This window comes from Aquarana catesbeiana, linkage group LG11 (assembly GCF_042186555.1).
Source record: "Aquarana catesbeiana isolate 2022-GZ linkage group LG11, ASM4218655v1, whole genome shotgun sequence".
NCBI lineage: Eukaryota > Metazoa > Chordata > Amphibia > Anura > Ranidae > Aquarana > Aquarana catesbeiana.
Genome location: NC_133334.1, coordinates 12,042,797 through 12,062,356, shown reverse-complemented (window position 1 = coordinate 12,062,356; position 19,560 = coordinate 12,042,797). Strand labels below are relative to the sequence as shown.

The 19,560-nt window shown below is 42.2% G+C and overlaps 1 protein-coding gene across 2 annotated transcripts in view; it reads left to right on the top strand.

Annotated features, from left to right (window-relative positions):
• The window catches only part of LOC141111843 (uncharacterized), a 320,382-nt gene that overhangs the window by 201,404 nt on the left and 99,418 nt on the right, over positions 1-19,560 (top strand). For both annotated transcript variants that reach the window (XM_073604002.1, XM_073604000.1), the window contains one exon: positions 14,407-14,502. In XM_073604002.1, coding sequence (XP_073460103.1) covers positions 14,407-14,502 — 96 coding nt within the window. The remainder of the gene's footprint in view (positions 1-14,406; positions 14,503-19,560) is intronic.

Below are 19,560 nucleotides of genomic sequence, written 5' to 3'. Positions count from 1 at the left end.
GATTTGAGGTAACTCCCTAATTTTTGATAGAAAATCATTCAAGTCCTTAATATAGGATCTGGTATTTTTCACAAGGGGTGACAGTACCTTGTCTAATAGTTGTGGTACTGTCACCCCACCAAATGTTTCCCCTAGCAGTCTGTGTGGGTGAACTGTGTGGGTGAACTGGAATTGACACCCTAGAGTTCCCAGGTGTGCAGGTGCTAGAGGTCTTTCGGGACAATCATGACATTTTGTATTGGGTTGACAAAATTCTGGGTGAGATTGTGGAACAATTTGTGGTGCCTGGCCCTTATAGGAGGACAGTGTTGTACCTGGCCCATACACATCCTATGGGGAGGTCATCTGGCCTATGAAAAGACAAGGGAAGGTATCTTACAGTGTTTCTTTTGGCCTGGGATACATGCAGATGTAAAAATCTATTGTGAGTTCAGGGGCGTGGCTACCGAGCTCCGTAATGGACGTGTAGCTCAGGAGCTCCACAGCCAGCCGGAGTGAATCCACCGATATCGGGGCTCACCGACGCCATCCAGTACCCACACAACCACCGCTGGACTGCTAAGCACCGCGGGGATGACGAGACATAGGAAGAACCTGCAGCAGCCATCGAAACTCCCGGATTACTTCAGGACGTCTGCGCGCGGCCCGTACCAAAATGGCGGCGGCGCCCGGGACCCACAGTACACAGGCCAGGCCCCTGCATATAATGGGAGCACAGGGATGTCATTCGCAGCCCACAACGGCGATAGGCTACACAGCGCACCGTCCTCCGGACCATCCAGTCCCTCAACAAGGAGCCCAGCAAAATCGAGGCCCAGGAGAGACTCTCCAGCTAGGCCCCAGCCTGCAACAGACATGGAGGTAAGCGGGCCACCCAGCATCAGCACAAACCTGAGGGGACAAGTGGAGGGAGTGGTAGAGGGAGATCCCATAGCTGCCTTCCCCACTTCTAATAGCCCTATATCAGATACTGTGTTAAAGAAAATGCTGCTATCCCTGCGCTCATCCTTACAATCTGACATGGTAGCAGGCATAAACAAGTGCACAAAGGAGTTTCAAGCCCTAAGCCTCAGAGTTGACCATGTAGAAAGCAAAATGGAGGAATACACCTCATCCTACAATGTAATGGTGGAGGCACATACAGCACAGGGAGAAGATTTAGCATGGATGAGAGATAAAATCGCAGATTTGGAGGACAGGTCCAGAAGGAACTATATAAAAATCAGGGGCATTCCTGAGTCCATTGCACCAGATCTCCTTCTCCAAGACGCCCAAACCCTGTTATCCACGCTAATTCCATCCTTATCTGCACAAGACCTCATAGTGGACAGAATCCACAGGATCCCCAAACCCTCATTTCTTCCAGCGGAGACCTCGAAAGATGTCTTGTTACGAGTACATTATTACCACATCAAAGATCAGCTCATGCAAGCACCCAGGAAACCATATAACATACCGCCACAATATGCTGATATAAGGCTGCTCCCTGACCTCTCCAGGCAAACGCTACAACGCCCTCGCAATCTAGCAACGATCACAAAAGCTCTAAGAGATCATAAAATCTTCCACAAGTGGAAATACCCTGCAACCTTATCCATTACACATAATGGGTTCACAACTTCAGTCACAACGCTTGAAGAAGGGATGACCGCACTACAACGGGGGGGCATTCTCCCAGACCAGGCCTCTTACCCTGCATCTCCACCAAGGCCCTCGCCACTTCAAAATGAGTGGAAAATAGTCTCCCACAAGTGTTCCACTAAGAAAGCAAATGGTGAAGCCCACAAGTAACCGTACTCAGCTACACGGATCCTCAGGCTTCGGAGTTAAAAGTTTTTCTTTTCTCCTTTAGCACAGCAGCAGTTACGTCTGCCCAAGGATCAGTTGTAACATCTAGTTCTTATGTTAACTTTTTTTATCTTTTGTTCTCTTCTTTATTTGTTTGATACACACAGCTACATCCAAAAAGAGCATTGATTATTGACAGAGGTCAATTGGACCCATCCTTCCTTTCCTAATACGAAGTGGCAAACCTCAGGAAACCATGAGACCGCAGTGAGTACTCGCACCATACAGCAGTACAACAATCAACCCCAAACACACTTTGACCATCAAGTGCCTTTCAATTAACGCCAGGGGTCTTAACCACCCCGTTAAGCATTTCTCTATGTGGCAAGAAGCCTGAAGTCAAGGGGCGGACATACTTTGTGTACAGGAGACTCATTTTCAAATATCCAAGACCCCATCTTGCACACACAAAGCTTTCCCACATGTGTTCCTGGCATGCACGCCTCACCAAAAAAAGGAGGTGTACTCCTTGCCATTAAAAACACCCTCTCATTCACACTTAAAGAATCCCTGATAGATGATAGCGGAAGATATATTATCATAACGGGAGATCTAAATTCCAAACCATATACATTAGTATCACTATACGCCCTGAACGCTCATCAACTACATTTTGTCAGGAGGGTGCTCAAAAAGGCGGTCTCCATGAAACATGGCAACCTTCTAATATGCGGTGACTTTAACCTTACTACTGATCTGAATCTGGACACTACTACCAAGAAATCCAGGAGTACCCCATCACTACAGTCGCTATTGCACAGAGAAGATCTGTTTGATGCATGGAGGTGTCTTCATGCAAACGAGAGAGACTACACTTTTTTCTCAAACAGACACTGCTCTTACTCCCATATCGACATGTTGCTGACAGACAAATGGTTATTACAACAAGTGATAAGTGCACGAATCCATGAAATAACGTGGTCTGACCATGCGGCAATATCTCTGTCATTTAATGAAACAGGTGTCTCCCCTTCCTCCCCTATCTGGCGCTGTAATAATAGACTTCTACAAGAACCCAAAACCCACTTGATTATCTCTCAGCATCTCCAAAACTTCTTTATCTCCAACGAAACGTCAGTATCTGACCCACACATTCTATGGAATGCACATAAGGCTGTCATGAGGGGCATATTTATACAATTAGGGGCTAGGGAAAAAACGATACACTACTACATTAAATACATTAATTTCTGAAATTCGCACCATAGAATCTAAAAATAAATGTTCTCCCACAACAACACTGACTAACGCTCTTTCCAAACTCCGGGAAAACCTTAGAGTACATCTATCCCAAAAATTTGACTTTCACATTAGACGTTTAAAAGTAAATCACTATGCTAATGCGAATAGAGCGGGCAAATACCTGGCTGGAAGGTTAAAAGCAGCTCACACCAAAACTAGGATAGCACACTTAATTCACCCTACCCAAAACGTCAAAATAACTAATCCACAAGACATAGCAAACCAATTTGCAAAATATTATGGTGCACTATATAATCTAGACACGGATAACTCTACACCACAACCATCCACAGAGAAGATACAAGAATTTCTACAAAAACTAAAACTTCCTTCCCTCTCAAGCACTGATTTAACCAATCTCAGCGCACCCTTCACGTCCACAGAAATAACAAAAACCATTGACACACTCCCTAACGGGAAATCTCCAGGCCCCGATGGATTCTCTAATGAATACCTCAAATCCTTCAAAAATATACTAGCACCCTATTTAAAATTGGTATTTACACAAGCGGCGGAATCATCAAGTTTCCCACAAGAGATGCTGAGAGCTTACATAGTAACTCTACCCAAACCAAGTAAAGACCCCAACACACCAGGCAACTTCAGACCAATATCCCTCTTGAATTAGAAAATTAAAGTCTATGCTAAACTCCTAGCCAGAAGATTAACAAACATAATTCCTAATATCATAAAACATGACCAGATGGGCTTTGTGAAGGGGAGACAAACCTCTGATGCAACTAGGAGAATTGTTAATGTTATTTATCATGCTGTGCGTAGTCGATCACCTTCTCTGCTACTGTCTATAGACGCGGAGAAGGTGTTCAACAGGCTACACTGGGAATACACGAAAACAGTGATGTCTAGGTTTGAATTCCAGGGGCCTATACTGAAGGCTATCCTTTATATTCATGTCCTTCAGCTCAGGTATACTCATCAGGTTTTTTATCAGTACCCTTCAACATTCATAATGGGACGCATCAGGGGTGTCCCTTGTCACCTACTATCTTCAACCTCATGATAGAACCTTTGGCAGAGGCCATTAGATCTCATCCCTTCATCAGGGGCTTTCAGTTTGGTCACGACAAACACATTATAAACCTATTCGCAGACGATATAATCCTGCTATTAACTAACCCAAGTACATCCCTTGAACAAGCGCACCAAATCCTTACGGAATTTGGGGACATATCATATTATAAAGTGAACTTTTCCAAATCATTAATTCTAAGCCTTGGTGTTCCTGAACATATTCAACATACTTTGAGAAAAACATTTCCATACTCATGGAGCACCAAAGGCATAAATTATCTAGGGGTTACGTTAACAACTTCCACAACCACATTGGTGGATGCCAATATCAAACCTCTACTGACCAAGCTGGACGCTCAATTGAAAGAAATCTCCAAAAAGGAACTCTCATGGATGGGGAAATTAGCAGCTTTCAAAATGCTACTCCTGCCACAAATCATTTACATATTTAGAGCACTACCGATTCACATACCCCAACATTACATTAGGAACATGTTACATCTTATGTGCAAATTCTTGTGGAATGGTAAGAAAGCCAGATGTCCTAAACATAACCTGATTCCGCATAAATGAGTGGGAGGGGTGGGATTAACGGATCTACAAGATTATCTATGGGCAGCCAGATTGGACCAACTTAAACACTGGTTCCAAGGTCATAATAGACCAATATGGGCAGATATAGAGGAAAAACAAATTCCAACAAAGTCACTGACAACCTTCCTCATGGGGGACAACTGGACACCTTGGAACATAACACAACTCTCACCGCCAATTAGGGTATCTATCCAAGCTTGGAGATATCCTTTATCTTTACAACACATTAAAGTAGTGGACATAGATGTCCAACATCCACTTGACATTCTAGAAGCCCAAATTCCAAAGCTATCAACCAAACCACTTTTGCAACAAGGTATCACACGGATCTTGGATCTGTATGAAGAACAACAGCCTAAATCAGTGGAACAAATTCTCCACGACTATAAACTACCAAAAAAAACCTCTATTTACCTGTATACGCATATCACACTTTTTGAAAGCCAATCCTATCACAAAAACCAAGATACCTGCCAAAGCTTGGGAATTTTATACCACTACCCACAATAATATCAAAGGGATATCTCTCTTCTACAATCTATTACAAAACAAATTGGCTCTTAGAAAAACTGCTTCAATCCACAAATGGGAAACAGAGTTGGGAACCACACACACGATCGCACAATGGCAATCTGCTTTTATGGAAATCCATAAGGCATCCCACTGCACCAAACACTGGGACTTAACAATCAAAATTACTAACAGATGCCACTACACACCTTACAGACTAACTAAATTCTTCCCAGACCGCTCACCCCTCTGCTGGAGGAATTGCGGAAAAGCAGGACATTTATTACATATGTTTTGGCACTGCCCGTGCATACAAAGTATATGGAATCAAGTATTCCAACTTATTTCTTCACTCAGTGGTATCCTCACACCTCCTAACCCAGCACTGGGAATCCTACACTTAGGAATAGAGAAATTTCCACCACACTTCAGATCAGTGGTTACACACATTCTCCTAGAAACTAGGAACTTACTACTCTGCCATTGGAAAGACACTACCTCCACCAACCTCTCAGATGTAGTACAAGCTGTCAATAACAACTACACCTTTGAGCGCCTCTTAGCAATAAATGCAATGCACTGTAAAATGTTCGATAGACAATGGCTAAGTTGATAAAGACGGGAGAGACTGGGATTGTCTTCTGCCATATTTGTTGTTTGCAATTAGAGAGGTCCCACAGTCTTCCACAGGGTTTTCACCCTTTGAACTTCTGTATGGGAGGCAACACCAAGGGTTGCTGTATATTGCAAAAGAAACCTGGGAAAATGAAACCACTCCCTACTGGAGTGTCATAAAGCATATCTCAGCCATGCAGGATATAATTGCCTCGGTAATGACCCTTGTTTGAGAACACCTTGCAGCAAGCCCAGGAAGCAAAGAGTACAATGTACAATAGGTCAGCTAAGGTTTGAACTTTCTATCCAGTATTGCATGCTTGTTTTAATTCCCACGGTGGAAAGTAAGTGCCTTGCTAAATGGCAAGGACCCTATGAAATACTGGAAAATGTTGGGGAAGTAAAACTATAAGGTATACTAACCAGACAAGCAGAAGAAGAAGCAGATCTATAATGTGAATTTAATCAAAGCCTGGAAAGATAGGGAAGCCCTCCTAGCCCTGGGTGATCAGCCACTAAAGAAAGAGGAAGGCATAAGTGAGGTTCAGATACCTGAGTCTATGTCGGTGTCACAACAGCAGGAGGTGAGAGAGTTTCTACAGTGTAATGAAGGTTTCTTCTCAAAGTTGAAGGCTGCACAAATGTAATTAAACATGATATTGTCACTAGTTCGGGTGCAGCTTAAGCCGTATCATATTCCCAAGGTCAACAACCGGCAGTTGCCGAAGAAGTACAGAGGACATTCAACCTCGGGTTGATAGAGAAGTCCAAAAGTGAATGTTGTAATCCTATAGTCTTAATTCCCAAACCAGATGGGTCCTTAAGATTTTGCAATGACTTCCGGAAACTGAATGAAGTGTCAAAGTGTGACACCTATCCCATGCCCTGAGTTGATGAATTAGTGGAGAAGTTGGGCCCGACAGGTACATAACTACCCTTGATCTCACTAAAGGGTATTGGCAGGTTCCTCTGACAGAGGAAGCAAAAGCCACTGCTGCTCCTAGCGAGGGTTGAGTTCCTGGCACGGAGGCCTCCCCGCTCTGTGAATAAGGCCGGAAACAACAAAGAGTATCACACTATTGGCTCTTCATTATATATGTGCTGCCGAGTCTGGACAGAGAGGGCAAGACGAGGTATACCATTCTGGTCGGGAGTATGGCTGGGATCGTAGTACATCTGCCTTTTTGCCTATTTGTCTGGTAAGGGGACAATCCTGAAGGTCCGTTTTAATATTTACTCTTTGGTGTTGGTTTCCGTTTTCTCACTATATCTGCATACGAGGGTTTGCCCTCTGGTAAGCAGCTTGCACTACTAGTTGTCCTAGCACTTGTTGGGAGTTCCTTCCACAACCCTTCACGGATTTTTGAGTGTTTTACACACGCCGACTGTCCAATTATATCTGGTAAGCAGATTTTGGAAGTCGTTGCAGTTTTACACCTATACTATTTATCTTCATTTTAAAAAATATTTTTTCACTTATGTTTGCATGATTGCATGACACCCACCCCATTATCCTAGCTATCTAGTGCAGGATTTCATATGATCACACGTGATTTAAGGGTATTTGAGTGTCTTTTTCTGGTGTGGCGTATTTTTTTAAAACAATATTACGCTATATTTTTGTTATATTCTTTTGTATTATATCTGTGGATACACGGGACGAGGGTGCCCTTCCTGCTTCACCTGGAGTGTACATCTAAAGGCCCAGGCTGGGTTTAAGCCACTCGCCCTTTAAAGCCTTACTTCTGGTAAGCGCAATATATGTTGGAGTGTTTCGCTGATTGTGTCCACTATTACTGTTTCCTTTGGAAGAATTTTATCACCTATTGATCCTGCTTGTCTGGACTACCATTGGGACTATTCATTTTTATGTTATATGGGACTTCATAATTGGACTCTTATATCACTTATAGCGCGGATTTCTCTCTTTTTTAAAAGAAGAAACAGCTTTTGCAACTCCAGATGACCTGTGGCAGTATGTCTGGATGCCTTTTGGGTTAAATGGAGCTCTTGCTACATTCCAGCGGATGATGGATGAAATTCTTAGCCCACATTGATGCTATTCAGCAGCCTATCCAGATGATGTGGTTATCTGGAGCACAGATTGGGAAAGTTTGTTTGTTATACATGCTTACCAATAAAGGCAGGAAGCCCTTAACCCTACAGGCAGCTTGTATCAGCTCTCTGAGAACTCTTCTCTTGAAGCTGAACCCCACAATGATAATTACACATACAGTACAATATACACTGCCTTGCAAAAGTACTCACCCCCTTGGCATTTTTTGTGTTTTGTTGCCTCACAACTAGGGATGGGCGAACGGCTCGGCCCAAGCATAAGTTCGGGCCGAACTTTGGTTGTTCGGATGTTCTGCTAACACCGAACAATATGTGGTGTTCGGGGCAAATTCGAATTCCACTGGAACACCGTTAAAGTCTATGGGACACGAACATGAAAAATCAAAAGTGCTCATTTTAAAGGCTTATGTGCAAGTTAATGTCATAAAAAGTGTTTGGGGACCCGGGTCCTGCCCCAGGGGACATGTTTCAATGCAAATTTTTTTTAAAAAAACGGCCGTTCTTTTGGGAGCAGTGATTTTTTTTAATGCTTAAAGTGAAAAAATAAAAATGAAATATTCCTTTAACCACTTGCCACCCAGGCCAATTCTGATATTTCTCTCCTACATGTAAAAATCATAATTTTTTTGCTAGAAAATTACATAGAACCCCCAAACATTATATATGTTTTTTAGCAAAGACCCTAGAGAATACAATGGCGGTTGTTGCAATTTTTTATCTCGCACGGTATTTGTGCAGCAATTTTTTTAACACGTTTTTTGGGAAAAAAACAGTTTTGTGCTTTAAAAAAAAACAAAACAGTAAAGTTAGCCCAATGTTTTTACATATTGTGAAATATGAATGTACGCCGAGTAAATAGATACCTAACATGTCACGCTTCGAAATTGCACACACTCGTGGAATGGCGCCAAAGTTTGGTACGTAAAAATCCCCATAGGCGACGCTTGAAATTTTTTTACTGGTTACATGTTTTGAGTTACAGAGGAGGTCTAGGGACAAAATTATTGCTCTCGCTCCAACGTTCACGTCAATATCTCACATGTATGGTTTGAACACCATTTTCATATGTGGGCGGGACTTATGTATGCGTTGCTTCTGTGTGCGAGCACACGGGACAGGCGCACTTTAAAATTCTTTATTTTTTTATTGTTAATTATACTTTCTTTTTTTTAGTTTGACACTTTTTTGAAATAAAAAAAAAATTGATCACTTTTATTCTTATTACAAGCTATCCCTTGTAATAGGAATATGACATGACAGGTCCTCTTTATAGTGAGATATGGGGTCAATAAGACCCCACATCTCACCACTAGGCTGGGAAGCTATGGGAAAGTCCCCATGCGTCAGAGGGGGCGGGGTCACCCGGAAACGTCACCGGGTGGCCCCGTCCTCAATTATATAAGTACTGTCAAAGGCGATGAAGCATCACACGGCGGGAGCCTCCAATTTTTTTTCTTTTTCGGTCCATCGGCGGAGCGATATAAGAAGATGAATGGACATTGTGGGACATTTTTATTTTTTTATTTTTTAATAAAGGACTTGTCCCAAGCTGTGTCTTGTTTTTTTAACATTTTGACACTTTTTTGTAAAATGGTAGGAGTAAATTTGTACCCCATTACCATTTCACATGGGGAGAGGCCGGGATCTGGGGGTCCCCTTGTTTAAAGGGGGTTTCAGATTCCGATAAGCCCCCCGCCCGCAGACCCCCACAACCACCGGGCAAGGGTTGTGGGGATGAGGCCCTTGTCCCCATCAATATGGGGACAAGGTGCTTTGGGGGGGCTACCCCAAAGAACCCTCCCTATGTTGAGGGCATGTGGCCTGGTATGGTTCAGGAGTGGGGGCTCTCTCTTCCCACCTCTTTTCCTGCTTCCAGCCAGGTTGCGTGCTCGGATAAGGGTCTGGTATGGATTTTGGGGGGACCCCTACGCCATTTTTTTTATTTTTGGGCAGGGTTCACCTTAAAATCCATACCAGATCTTAAGGGTCTGGTATGGATTTTGGGGGGACCCCTATGCCATTTTTTTTTAAATTGGCGCAGGGTTCCACTTAATTTCCTTATCAGACCTGAAGGGCCTGGTATGGATTTTAGGGGGACCCCCCACGCAATTAATTTTTTTTAATATTAAAGGAATATTTCATTTTTATTGTTTCACTTTAAGCATTAAAAAAAATTCACTGCTCCCGAAAAAACAGCAGTTTTTAAAAAAAATGTTTGCATTGATACATATCCCCTGGGGCAGGACCCAGGTCCCCAAACACTTTTTATGACAATAACTTGCATATAAGCCTTTAAAATGAGCACTTTTGATTATTCATGTTCGTGTCCCATATACTTTAATGGTGTTTGTGTGTTCTGCCAAATTTTTTGCCTGTTCGGTATGTTCTGGTGCGAACCGAACCGGGGGGTGTTCGGCCCATCCCTATTCACAACCTGGAATTAACATGGATTGTTTGAAGATTTGCATCATTTAATTTACAGAACATGCCCACAACTTTGAAGATGTTTTTTTTTATTTTATTGTGAAGCAAACAACAAATAGGACAAAATAACAGAAAAAGTCAATGTGCATAACTATTCACCCCCCTAAGTCAATACTTTGTAGAGCCACCTTTTGGTGCTATCACAGCTCCAAGTCACTTTAGATAAGTCTCTATGAGCTTGCCACATCTTACCACTGGGATTTTTGTCCATTCCTCCTTGCAAAACTGCTCCAGCTCCTTCAAGTTGGATGGTTTGCGCTTGTGAACAGCAATCTTTAAGTCTGACCACAGATTCTCTATTGGATTGAGGTCTGGGCTTTGACTCGGCCATTCCAACACATTTACATGTTTCCCCTTAAACCACTCAACCACACAATATACTTTCAGCTCTTTGAAACAAAGCAAATCATAATTATAAGAATACATGGACATACATAAGACAAATGAATACTTATTCATTTTTGTACATTCTGTTTAATACATGTTTGCTTCATGGTGAACATCCCATTGTTCTGCTATATCTCTCTCTGTGGCCCTGGGTGTATGTCCCCCCTCTTCCATCTTGGCTTCCCGGCATGGTGGGGAGACGCAAATCCTTTGTCGTTCTCCACAGTTGGACCTTTCCCCTTTGGCTACTGGAGGGAGCATTCTTTGTGCTGGCGGTGTCCCTTGATCGCCACCGAATGATCAGAGGCGTCGTGCGAGGGGGCAACACAGACGCCGCAATCATGGCGGCAGGGACTGTGTAAATGGGGAGGAGTTTGGGGAGGAGATTAACACCTACCATCAATGGATACATAATTTAAATACTATTTAAACCTACAGTTTCCAGAGGATCCTGAGGTGACCTCTGGAATGCTGTTAACACACAGGAAGGAGCTTTTAGTAAGTGCAACTTTTGGATTCTTTAGACTGGCTGTTATTTGTATCACACTGACCAACTATTTATATTCCTCACTATTCAGGCTCTTTATAAATCAACCAACATATTTCAACTCAATACAGATATGGTCTCACCCTTAACACTTTGAACACTTGTTATTCGTGCCATACATCTTTTTTTTGTCTGGCACTACATATCTCATTTATATTCACCCAATACGGAACTCCTCTTATTAGCAAAGGTAATAACGTTCACCAATTTGTGTTTTGCACACACTTTTGCACTCACTAACATTTTTGTTTTTTCACATATCATTTGAATGCCATCACCACATTAATTTTTATTACCCATTCATCTTCATACACATTACCTCACCACATTGCACAGTCACTTTTAAACTAATCAGGTAACATCATCACTTCTTATCTTATCATACGAATGGTAATACAAATTAATCTAAAAATAAACCATATAAATTAACATACTATAAAATTAAATAAATGGGTAATATCAGTCCATATAATTCTAATATTTGATTGAGTACCGACCAGTCTATGGTCAGATAGTAGTACTGTATACTTATAGAATACTTGCTGATTACTTATTGAGATTTATCAATACCAAACTGCAGGTGTCTCGCCCCATATCCTCCTCTCTAGGTCCAAAAGCGTGGCTCTTTGTAAGCCTTGTGGCTTGTGGACTGTGGAATCTTCTGGAGGGTGCGGAGGGGACATGCAGACATTTTTGGACCATTGAATGCAGCTGTTTTTAGCAATCCTGGTTGTGCGATACATTCTCATCTTTCCATCTCCACAATGGTAAATATATTACCACACAGCTGGAAATGTACTTTTGAACACTATGAAATGTCCAATGATGTTTTGTATACTGCAAAATGTTAAGAATGTTGTCCATATAATTAGAATTTTCTAAAATATTTCCTAGAATTAAAAATCCCCCTGAAGAAGACTAGAAATGAAAGGGTCAAAATGCATTGGGGTTATTCATGTGGATAGTAATGTCACAATGTAATTGATAAACTATGGTTTCCTTGGTGCATTGTTTGCCATTGTGGATGGTCTATTTTGTTGTTTGTGTCACTAACCACAATTTATATTTTAAATTTATTGTATTATTGAATTCATTCTTTGCCTGAATAAAAGATTTTTAACTAATCATTTTTCTCATAAAGTTTTCGCTGCTTAAAAAACCCAGGGGAAACTCTTCCATTTTCTGTATACTTTTGGAGTGTGCAGCCTGGTCGACTCTTATATATGTCTCTTTCCATTTTGAATAAACCACTCAAGTGTTGCTTTAGCAGTGTGTTTGGGGTCATTGTCCTGCTGGAAGGTGAACCTCCATCCTAGCCTCAAATCACACACAGAGTGGTACAGGTTTTGCTCAAGAATATCCCTGTATTTAGCACCATCCATCTTTCCCTCAACTCTGACCAGTTTCCCAGTCCCGACTGCTGAAAAACATCCCCACAACATGATGCTGCCACCACCATGTGGTCACAGTGGGGATGGTGTTCTTTAGGTGATGTGATGTGTTGGGTTTGCGCCAGACATAGAGTTTTCTTTGATGGCCAAAAAGTAAAATTTTAGTCTCATCAGACCAGAGAACCTTCCTCCATACATTTTGGGAGTCTCCCACATGCCTTTTCGCAAACTAAAAACATGTTGTTTTGTTTTTTGCTGAAAGTAATGGCTTTCTTCTGGCCACTCTGCCATAAAGCCCAACTCTATGGAGCGTATGGCTTATTGTCGTCCTATGTACAGATACTCCAGTCTCTGCTGTGGAACTCTGCAGCTCCTCCAGGGTTACCTTAGGTCTCTGTGCTCCTCTCTGATTAATGTCCTCCTTGCCCGGTCTGTGAGTTTTGGTGTGCGGCCGTCTCTTGGCAGGTTTGCTGTTGTGCCATGTTCTTTCCATTTGGTTATGATAGATTTGATGGTGCTCCTAGGGATCATCAAAGATTTGTATATTTTTTTATAACCTAACCCTGACTTGTACTGCTTAACAACATTTTCCCTTACTTGTTTGGAGAGTTCCTTGGTCTTCATGGCAGTGTTTGGTTAGGTGTTGCAGCCTCTGGGGTCTTTCACAAAGGTGTGTATATGTAATGACAGATCATGTGACACTTAGATTGCACACAGGCGGACATAATTTCACTAATTATGTGACTTCTGAAGGTAATTGGTTGAATCATAGCTTTTTATGGGCTTCATAACAAAGGGGGTGAATAGATACTTACATGCCAATTATCAGTTTTTTATTTCTAAAAAATAGTTTTATGTATATATTTTGCTAATTTACTTCACCAACTTAGACTTTTGTGTTCTGAGCCATCACCTATAATTCAGATTAAAAAGACATTGAACTAAAGGCTGTAATGTAACAAAATAGGTAAAACGCCAAGGGGGTGAAAACTTTTGCAAGGCACTGTACTACATTCTGTAGCATTACATTCACATAATAGTATTTGCTTGATGCCCTCAACATCAAGTAAGTTGACCACCACTGGTATAGACCCTAGGGCAGGGGCCCTCTTACTTGAAGAAGGAAACCTTTCTTTTTTGGTACAATATGGATATCCCTATCTGAAAATATGTCTGACATTTTACATAAATGCTTTGTGGCCAGTCATTCCTAAAATGTCAGGCCCCTTTCTAAGTGGCAGCCCCTTTGAACTGTAGTGGTGGCATCACAATAAAATGGCCACATTTCCATTACATTCAATGCCAATGTCTCTGTTCTGAAGGAGTTTGTGATCTCTGAATGCTAATGATTGTGAGATAACATCACACAATGCTATTTATTTAGGTAGCTGTACAAATTATTTCCAGCTCTTATCCTTTCCTGAAATGTATTGTTATTTATGTTTATATATTACATTGCACTTTATAACAAGTGTGTCCATACAATTTTTCGATAAATATGAAATGTTTTTGGATTATAGAGAGTTATACAATCCGATCCTCACAGTTGGCCAGTGTCAGATGTGTAGCTGGTAAAAGTTAAAGAAACATTGTAGATATCAGTTTATAGTCAGTGTTGTTTGGGAAGAATTTTCAGACATGCAGAAATAAAATGACATTTATTGTGCTTTTCTTTTATAGGATTGGGACCATGGATACATGTTTTTCTTAGTGCCCTCTATATATCACTAACACTTTTAAATTGTTTTTTATCATACTTCACAGAGGATTCTGGTGGTAAGTTTTTCGATGTCTTGATAAGTCCAAAGGCTTGTAGACAATGTAAGCCATTTATCAACCAATACTATATATAGTATAATATTATACAGCAGGGCAAAATAGCTTCATAGCACATAACTTCTACTAAATAAAGTTAACAAAGAGCCCAATAGATCCACTCACATAATGTAAAAGATCTAGATCGCATTTCACTGATGTATGGTCAGTAGAAATCACTGCCTTCCTGTTCCTTTGTGCTACCGCTATTCAGGATCACTGCAGGCTGCACACTGACAAGAGCTGACAGGCTCCTTCTCCCTCACGCGTATCATCACTAGACAGTGATGAGTTATCTTTGTGTCTATATGAGTTATAAGATTTCTGTATACACTGTGTTATCCATTGTGTCAGAAACATCTTTCCAAGTATTCAGAACGCTTAGTATTGATGTCATGTGTAAGTGAGGTTTCTGTATCTATCTAAAGCAATCTTTCTCAAGCATAAGGGAGAAGTACATGTAAAATAGATATATTCCAGTGAGAAGGCGAGTTAAAGGTCAGCAAGAAAGGGACAAGGTAGAAAATGTAATGAAGAAAGTAAGTAAGAGGAGAGTGGGAGGATATAGGGTAAAGGAGACATATAAGGTACAGAAGGAAGGCACCCACCCAAGGTTCCATTATCTTCCCATCACATAATTCAGGTAGGGAAATCTGCAGAGTATTTGAAAATCAGCCATGGTTGCCACGTTTTATGGAATCGTTCAATGTGGCCTTTGTCTTGGGCCAATGTGTCTTCCATTTCATGAATTTCACTAACGTTCGACATCCAATCCCTGAAAGAGGGAGTAGAAGTAGACAGCCAATGTAGAGGAACCTGGGATTTAGCTGCATTGAGGAGATGCATTGTCAATGAGCGTTTGTAGCGTTTAAAAGAGGAATTGGACAGATGTAGTAGACAACATGCTGGAGTCAGCTCCACTCTAGTCTTTGTAATTTTTTAAATTAAAGTCTTTACTTCATTCCAGTAGGGTTCAATTTTGGAGCAGTACCACCATATGTGGGCTAGTGTGCCTTTCTCTGAGAGACATCTCCAGCATGTGTCCGGTTTTTGTATGTCCCATTTGTGTAATTTGTCAGGTGTATTATACCAATGGGTCAGTAGTTTGTAGTTTGTCTCTTGCAGTTTTGTGCTTATGGAACATTTATGCGCTAGTATAGCAACGTACCTCCATTGTTTGTCTGAAATCTCCATTTCAAGTTCCTCCGACCATCTCCTCCTATGCCCGTCTGACGTATCCGCCCCCGAGCGACACAACCACGCATATGCAACAGAGGTAGCCTTGTCAATTGGATTCCCCTCCCGACAGACTGACTCCAAGGCCGTCAGGGATCTGTGTAGTGTTTGAGGTTCCTAAATGTTACCTAAGTAAGTTCTTATCTGGAAGTATGTCCATTGCTTCAATTGAGGCAGGTTTTTTTCTGTCTTAAAGGACAGCCAGTCTCTAAATTTGTTTTCAGTATAGCAGTCTCCTGCCAGTAGGGGATCACCCGCCGGGGTTGTCTTGAGGGTCGGGTTATGTAGACCTGGGATAAAGTCAGGGTTGTCTATCAAAGGCGTTAAAGGGCTAGGTATTGTGGTCAGCTTTCTATGTTTAGCTAACAAGTTAATGATCTTCAACGCCGTGCCAGTGATCGGGTGTGTCCGGATGGCATGAGGTAGTCTTTTGAAGGAGGACCAAGGTAAGTATTTAAGCGGAAGCATGGCCAACGTTGTCTCCAGTGTGACCCAGTCCTTCACCGAATCATGGCAATGCCAGTCTATGATTCTGGTTAAGTGTGAGGCCTGGTAGTACCGGTGAAAGTTCGGGAATTGAATTCCTCCTAGGTCTTTGGGTTTGACCAGGGTGGCTAGTTTGATTCTGGGTTTTTTATGTTGCCAGAGAAACCTCGTGACCAATGAATTAAGTTCTTTGAAAAATTTCTGAGGAATCTCTATCAGTAACGAGCGGGTTAGATACAGGAATTTGGGCAGTATAACCATTTTTACTATGGCCGCTCTACCGAACCAAGAAAAGAACTTCTCATTCCAATTTGTTAGGTCTTTCGAGCAGTTTTTAAGAAAGGTCACGAAATTTCTCTCGAAGGCAGATTTTAAAGATGGCGTAAGCCATATCCCCAAATATTTTAGTTTGGTCTTATCCCACTTAAATGTCGAGTTAGCCTGCGTCAAGGTGAGTAGGCTGTCTGGTAGGGAGAGGTTCAGAGCCTCTGACTTTGTGTAATTAATTTTCAAGTTGGATACGTATCCATAGTGTGCGAATTCTTGTAGCAGTTTAGGGAGAGTTGTGGTCGGTTTCGTTAAGAAAAACAATAAATCGTCCGCGTATGCGGCTATTTTGTACTCTCTATTTTTAATCTGGAAACCCTGTATTGCGGTATTATTTTGTACTGTTCTGATAAAGGGCTCTAGCGAGAGAATAAATAATAGGGGCGATAAGGGGCAGCCCTGTCTAGTCCCATTTTTAATATGTACTTTTTCTGAGAGGATACCATTTATTTTTAGTTCTGCTGTCGGGTCCTGATAGAGGGCCGAGATCCAATTCAGCATGCTTGGTCCTAGACCCACCCTTCCACAGAACGCCAGCATGAAGTCCCATGCTACGCGATCGAAGGCCTTCTCCGCGTCTGTCAAGAGGAGAAAGCCCTCGATCTTCCGCTGTCTAACTGCCTGTGTTAGCAAGAGTGCCTTGGTTACATTATCTCTGGCCTCTCTGTTTGGCATAAAGCCCACCTGCTCCAAACCAATTAGTTTTGTGAGCAACGGCCCCATCCTCAGCGCTATGATCTTTGCGAACAACTTGACATCAAGGTTCAGCAAAGAAATGGGATGGTAACTAGCACATTCCTCGGGGTTCTTGCCATCTTTCGGTATAACCGTGATGTGTGCTGAAAGGAAACCAGGGGTAACACATCTTGGTTTGGATAAGGAGTTCAGAGCATCTTTTAAGGGTTCAGTTAGAATCTCTATAAAGGACTTGTAATAGGTGGCGGAATACCCGTCAGGACCCGGGCTCTTGCCTGTTTTTAGTAATTTGATGGCCTGTTTAATTTCCTCTGATGTGATTGGGGCTTCTAGTAGATCTGTATCCTCATTAGACAAGGCTGGGAGTCCACTTCTTAATATGTAATCTTGTATGATTTGCACTCTGACCCCTGACATTTCTGGGTGTTTATGTTGTGGGGGTAAGTTATAGAGCTTCGTGTAGAAAGCATTGAACTGTTTTGCAATTGCCTCTGAAGCTACTTCCAGCTTTCCCTCTTTAGTTCTGATTCCAGCTATCTTATTAATCGAGCTTTGTTCTCTCAGGGCCCTCGCCAAGAACCTCCCGGCTTTGTCGCCTGACTCATAATAGAGCCGTCTCTTAAAGAAAAGCATCCGTTTGGCCTTAGCGTTGAGTATCTGCGGTAATTCTTTCCTAGCCTCCAGGAGACTCTTGGCTGAGGCCTCCGAGAGAGATTGTTTATGTAGTAGTTCCAGTGACTCAATTTGGGTGAATAATTTTCTAACCTGAGCGTCTCTTTCCTTTTTACGACTAGAACCCATCTCTATCAGAACTCCTCGTATGGTACATTTATGCGCTTCCCACATTATTAGGGGGTCTACCCCAGGAGTGTTATTGTGTTTGAAAAAATCAGTGATGTTTCTCATAAGGACGGGTAGGAGTGTCTGGTCTGTCAGCAGAGACGTGTTCAGTCTCCATGTCGATTGTTGTCTAGTTGTGTTCTTTAGGTCTAATGTTAATGAAATAGGGTCATGGTCCAATATTGTTTGGGCACCTATTTTCGCAGCAGAGATTTTCGATAGATCTCTCTGAGAGACAAATATGCAATCCAAACGAGCATATCTGTTGTGCGGTACCGAAAAATGGGTATAGTCTCTGCCGTCAGGATTGAGGAAGCGCCAGGAGTCCACCAGATGGAATTGTTGCAGGAGTGATTTAATTTTTTTCAGAATTTTATAGGTGATGCAAGTCCTACCGTTGGACGTATCCAATAGTGGATTTAGGGGGGCGTTAAACCCCCCCCCCTAGTATAATGCATCCACTGGCAAACTCCTGTAGCCTCCCTACAATGTGCTGGCAGAAAGTGATGTGAGACTTATTGGGAAAGAACACATTGGCCAAGGTCAATGGGCAGTCATTGTATGAGCCCTTCAGGAACACGAATCTTCCCTCAGGATCACACAATTGGTCAGTTAGTTTAAATGGTGTGTCTCTACCCACCAATATCGTGACCCCTTTCGACTTAGAGTCAGCTGTTGTGGCGTGGAAAGCTCTCGGGAACTGCGGGGATATTAATTTGGGAATGTTGTTTGTCTTAAAATGGGTCTCTTGTAGAAACACAAACTGAGGCTTACCTTTTTTAAGTTCTCACAAAAATGTGGAGCGTCGCTCGGGGATGTTTAGGCCTCTGATATTATGTGAAATCACAAGGGGTCGATTCCCCAATGATGAGTATACCATGGTGGAGGCAGAAGAGGAGACGGCCGCAGTTTAGATCTGCAAAGACAAAACTGTTATTTGGGGTTTGCCACTGGAACTCCGCTCAGGGACAAAACCTCTCTAGTTATCTGAGCGGGTGCCCTCCCACCGTTAAACAAACAAGTGTCTTAGTGAAAAACAAAGGAGGGGGGAGAGAAAAAAGAACAGAGAATGAAAAGAAAGTTTAGCGGGAGGTTATTACAATGGGGGTCACTCTCCAAAAGCAACTAAAACGCCCCGGAAGGAGAAGTGCCCCAGGCATAATGTAAATGTCTTCCCTTTCTCCCAGAGGAGTCAGGAAGGTTTTGTGGGGTCGATGGGAGGCGACCACGGCTAGATGTAACCAAGGCTCCAAGTAGTTGGCGAACTGTGGTAACTAAATAAGAACGGTCTCAACGGAGCACACACGGTGGCTCAATCAGATAAAAGTAGTGTCAGTATATTGATTACACCCGACCAAGATGTGTAATGTATAAATTCGGGTCTAATCGTGAAAACATGAACTCTATGAGTCACACAGGTATAACTATAACAAA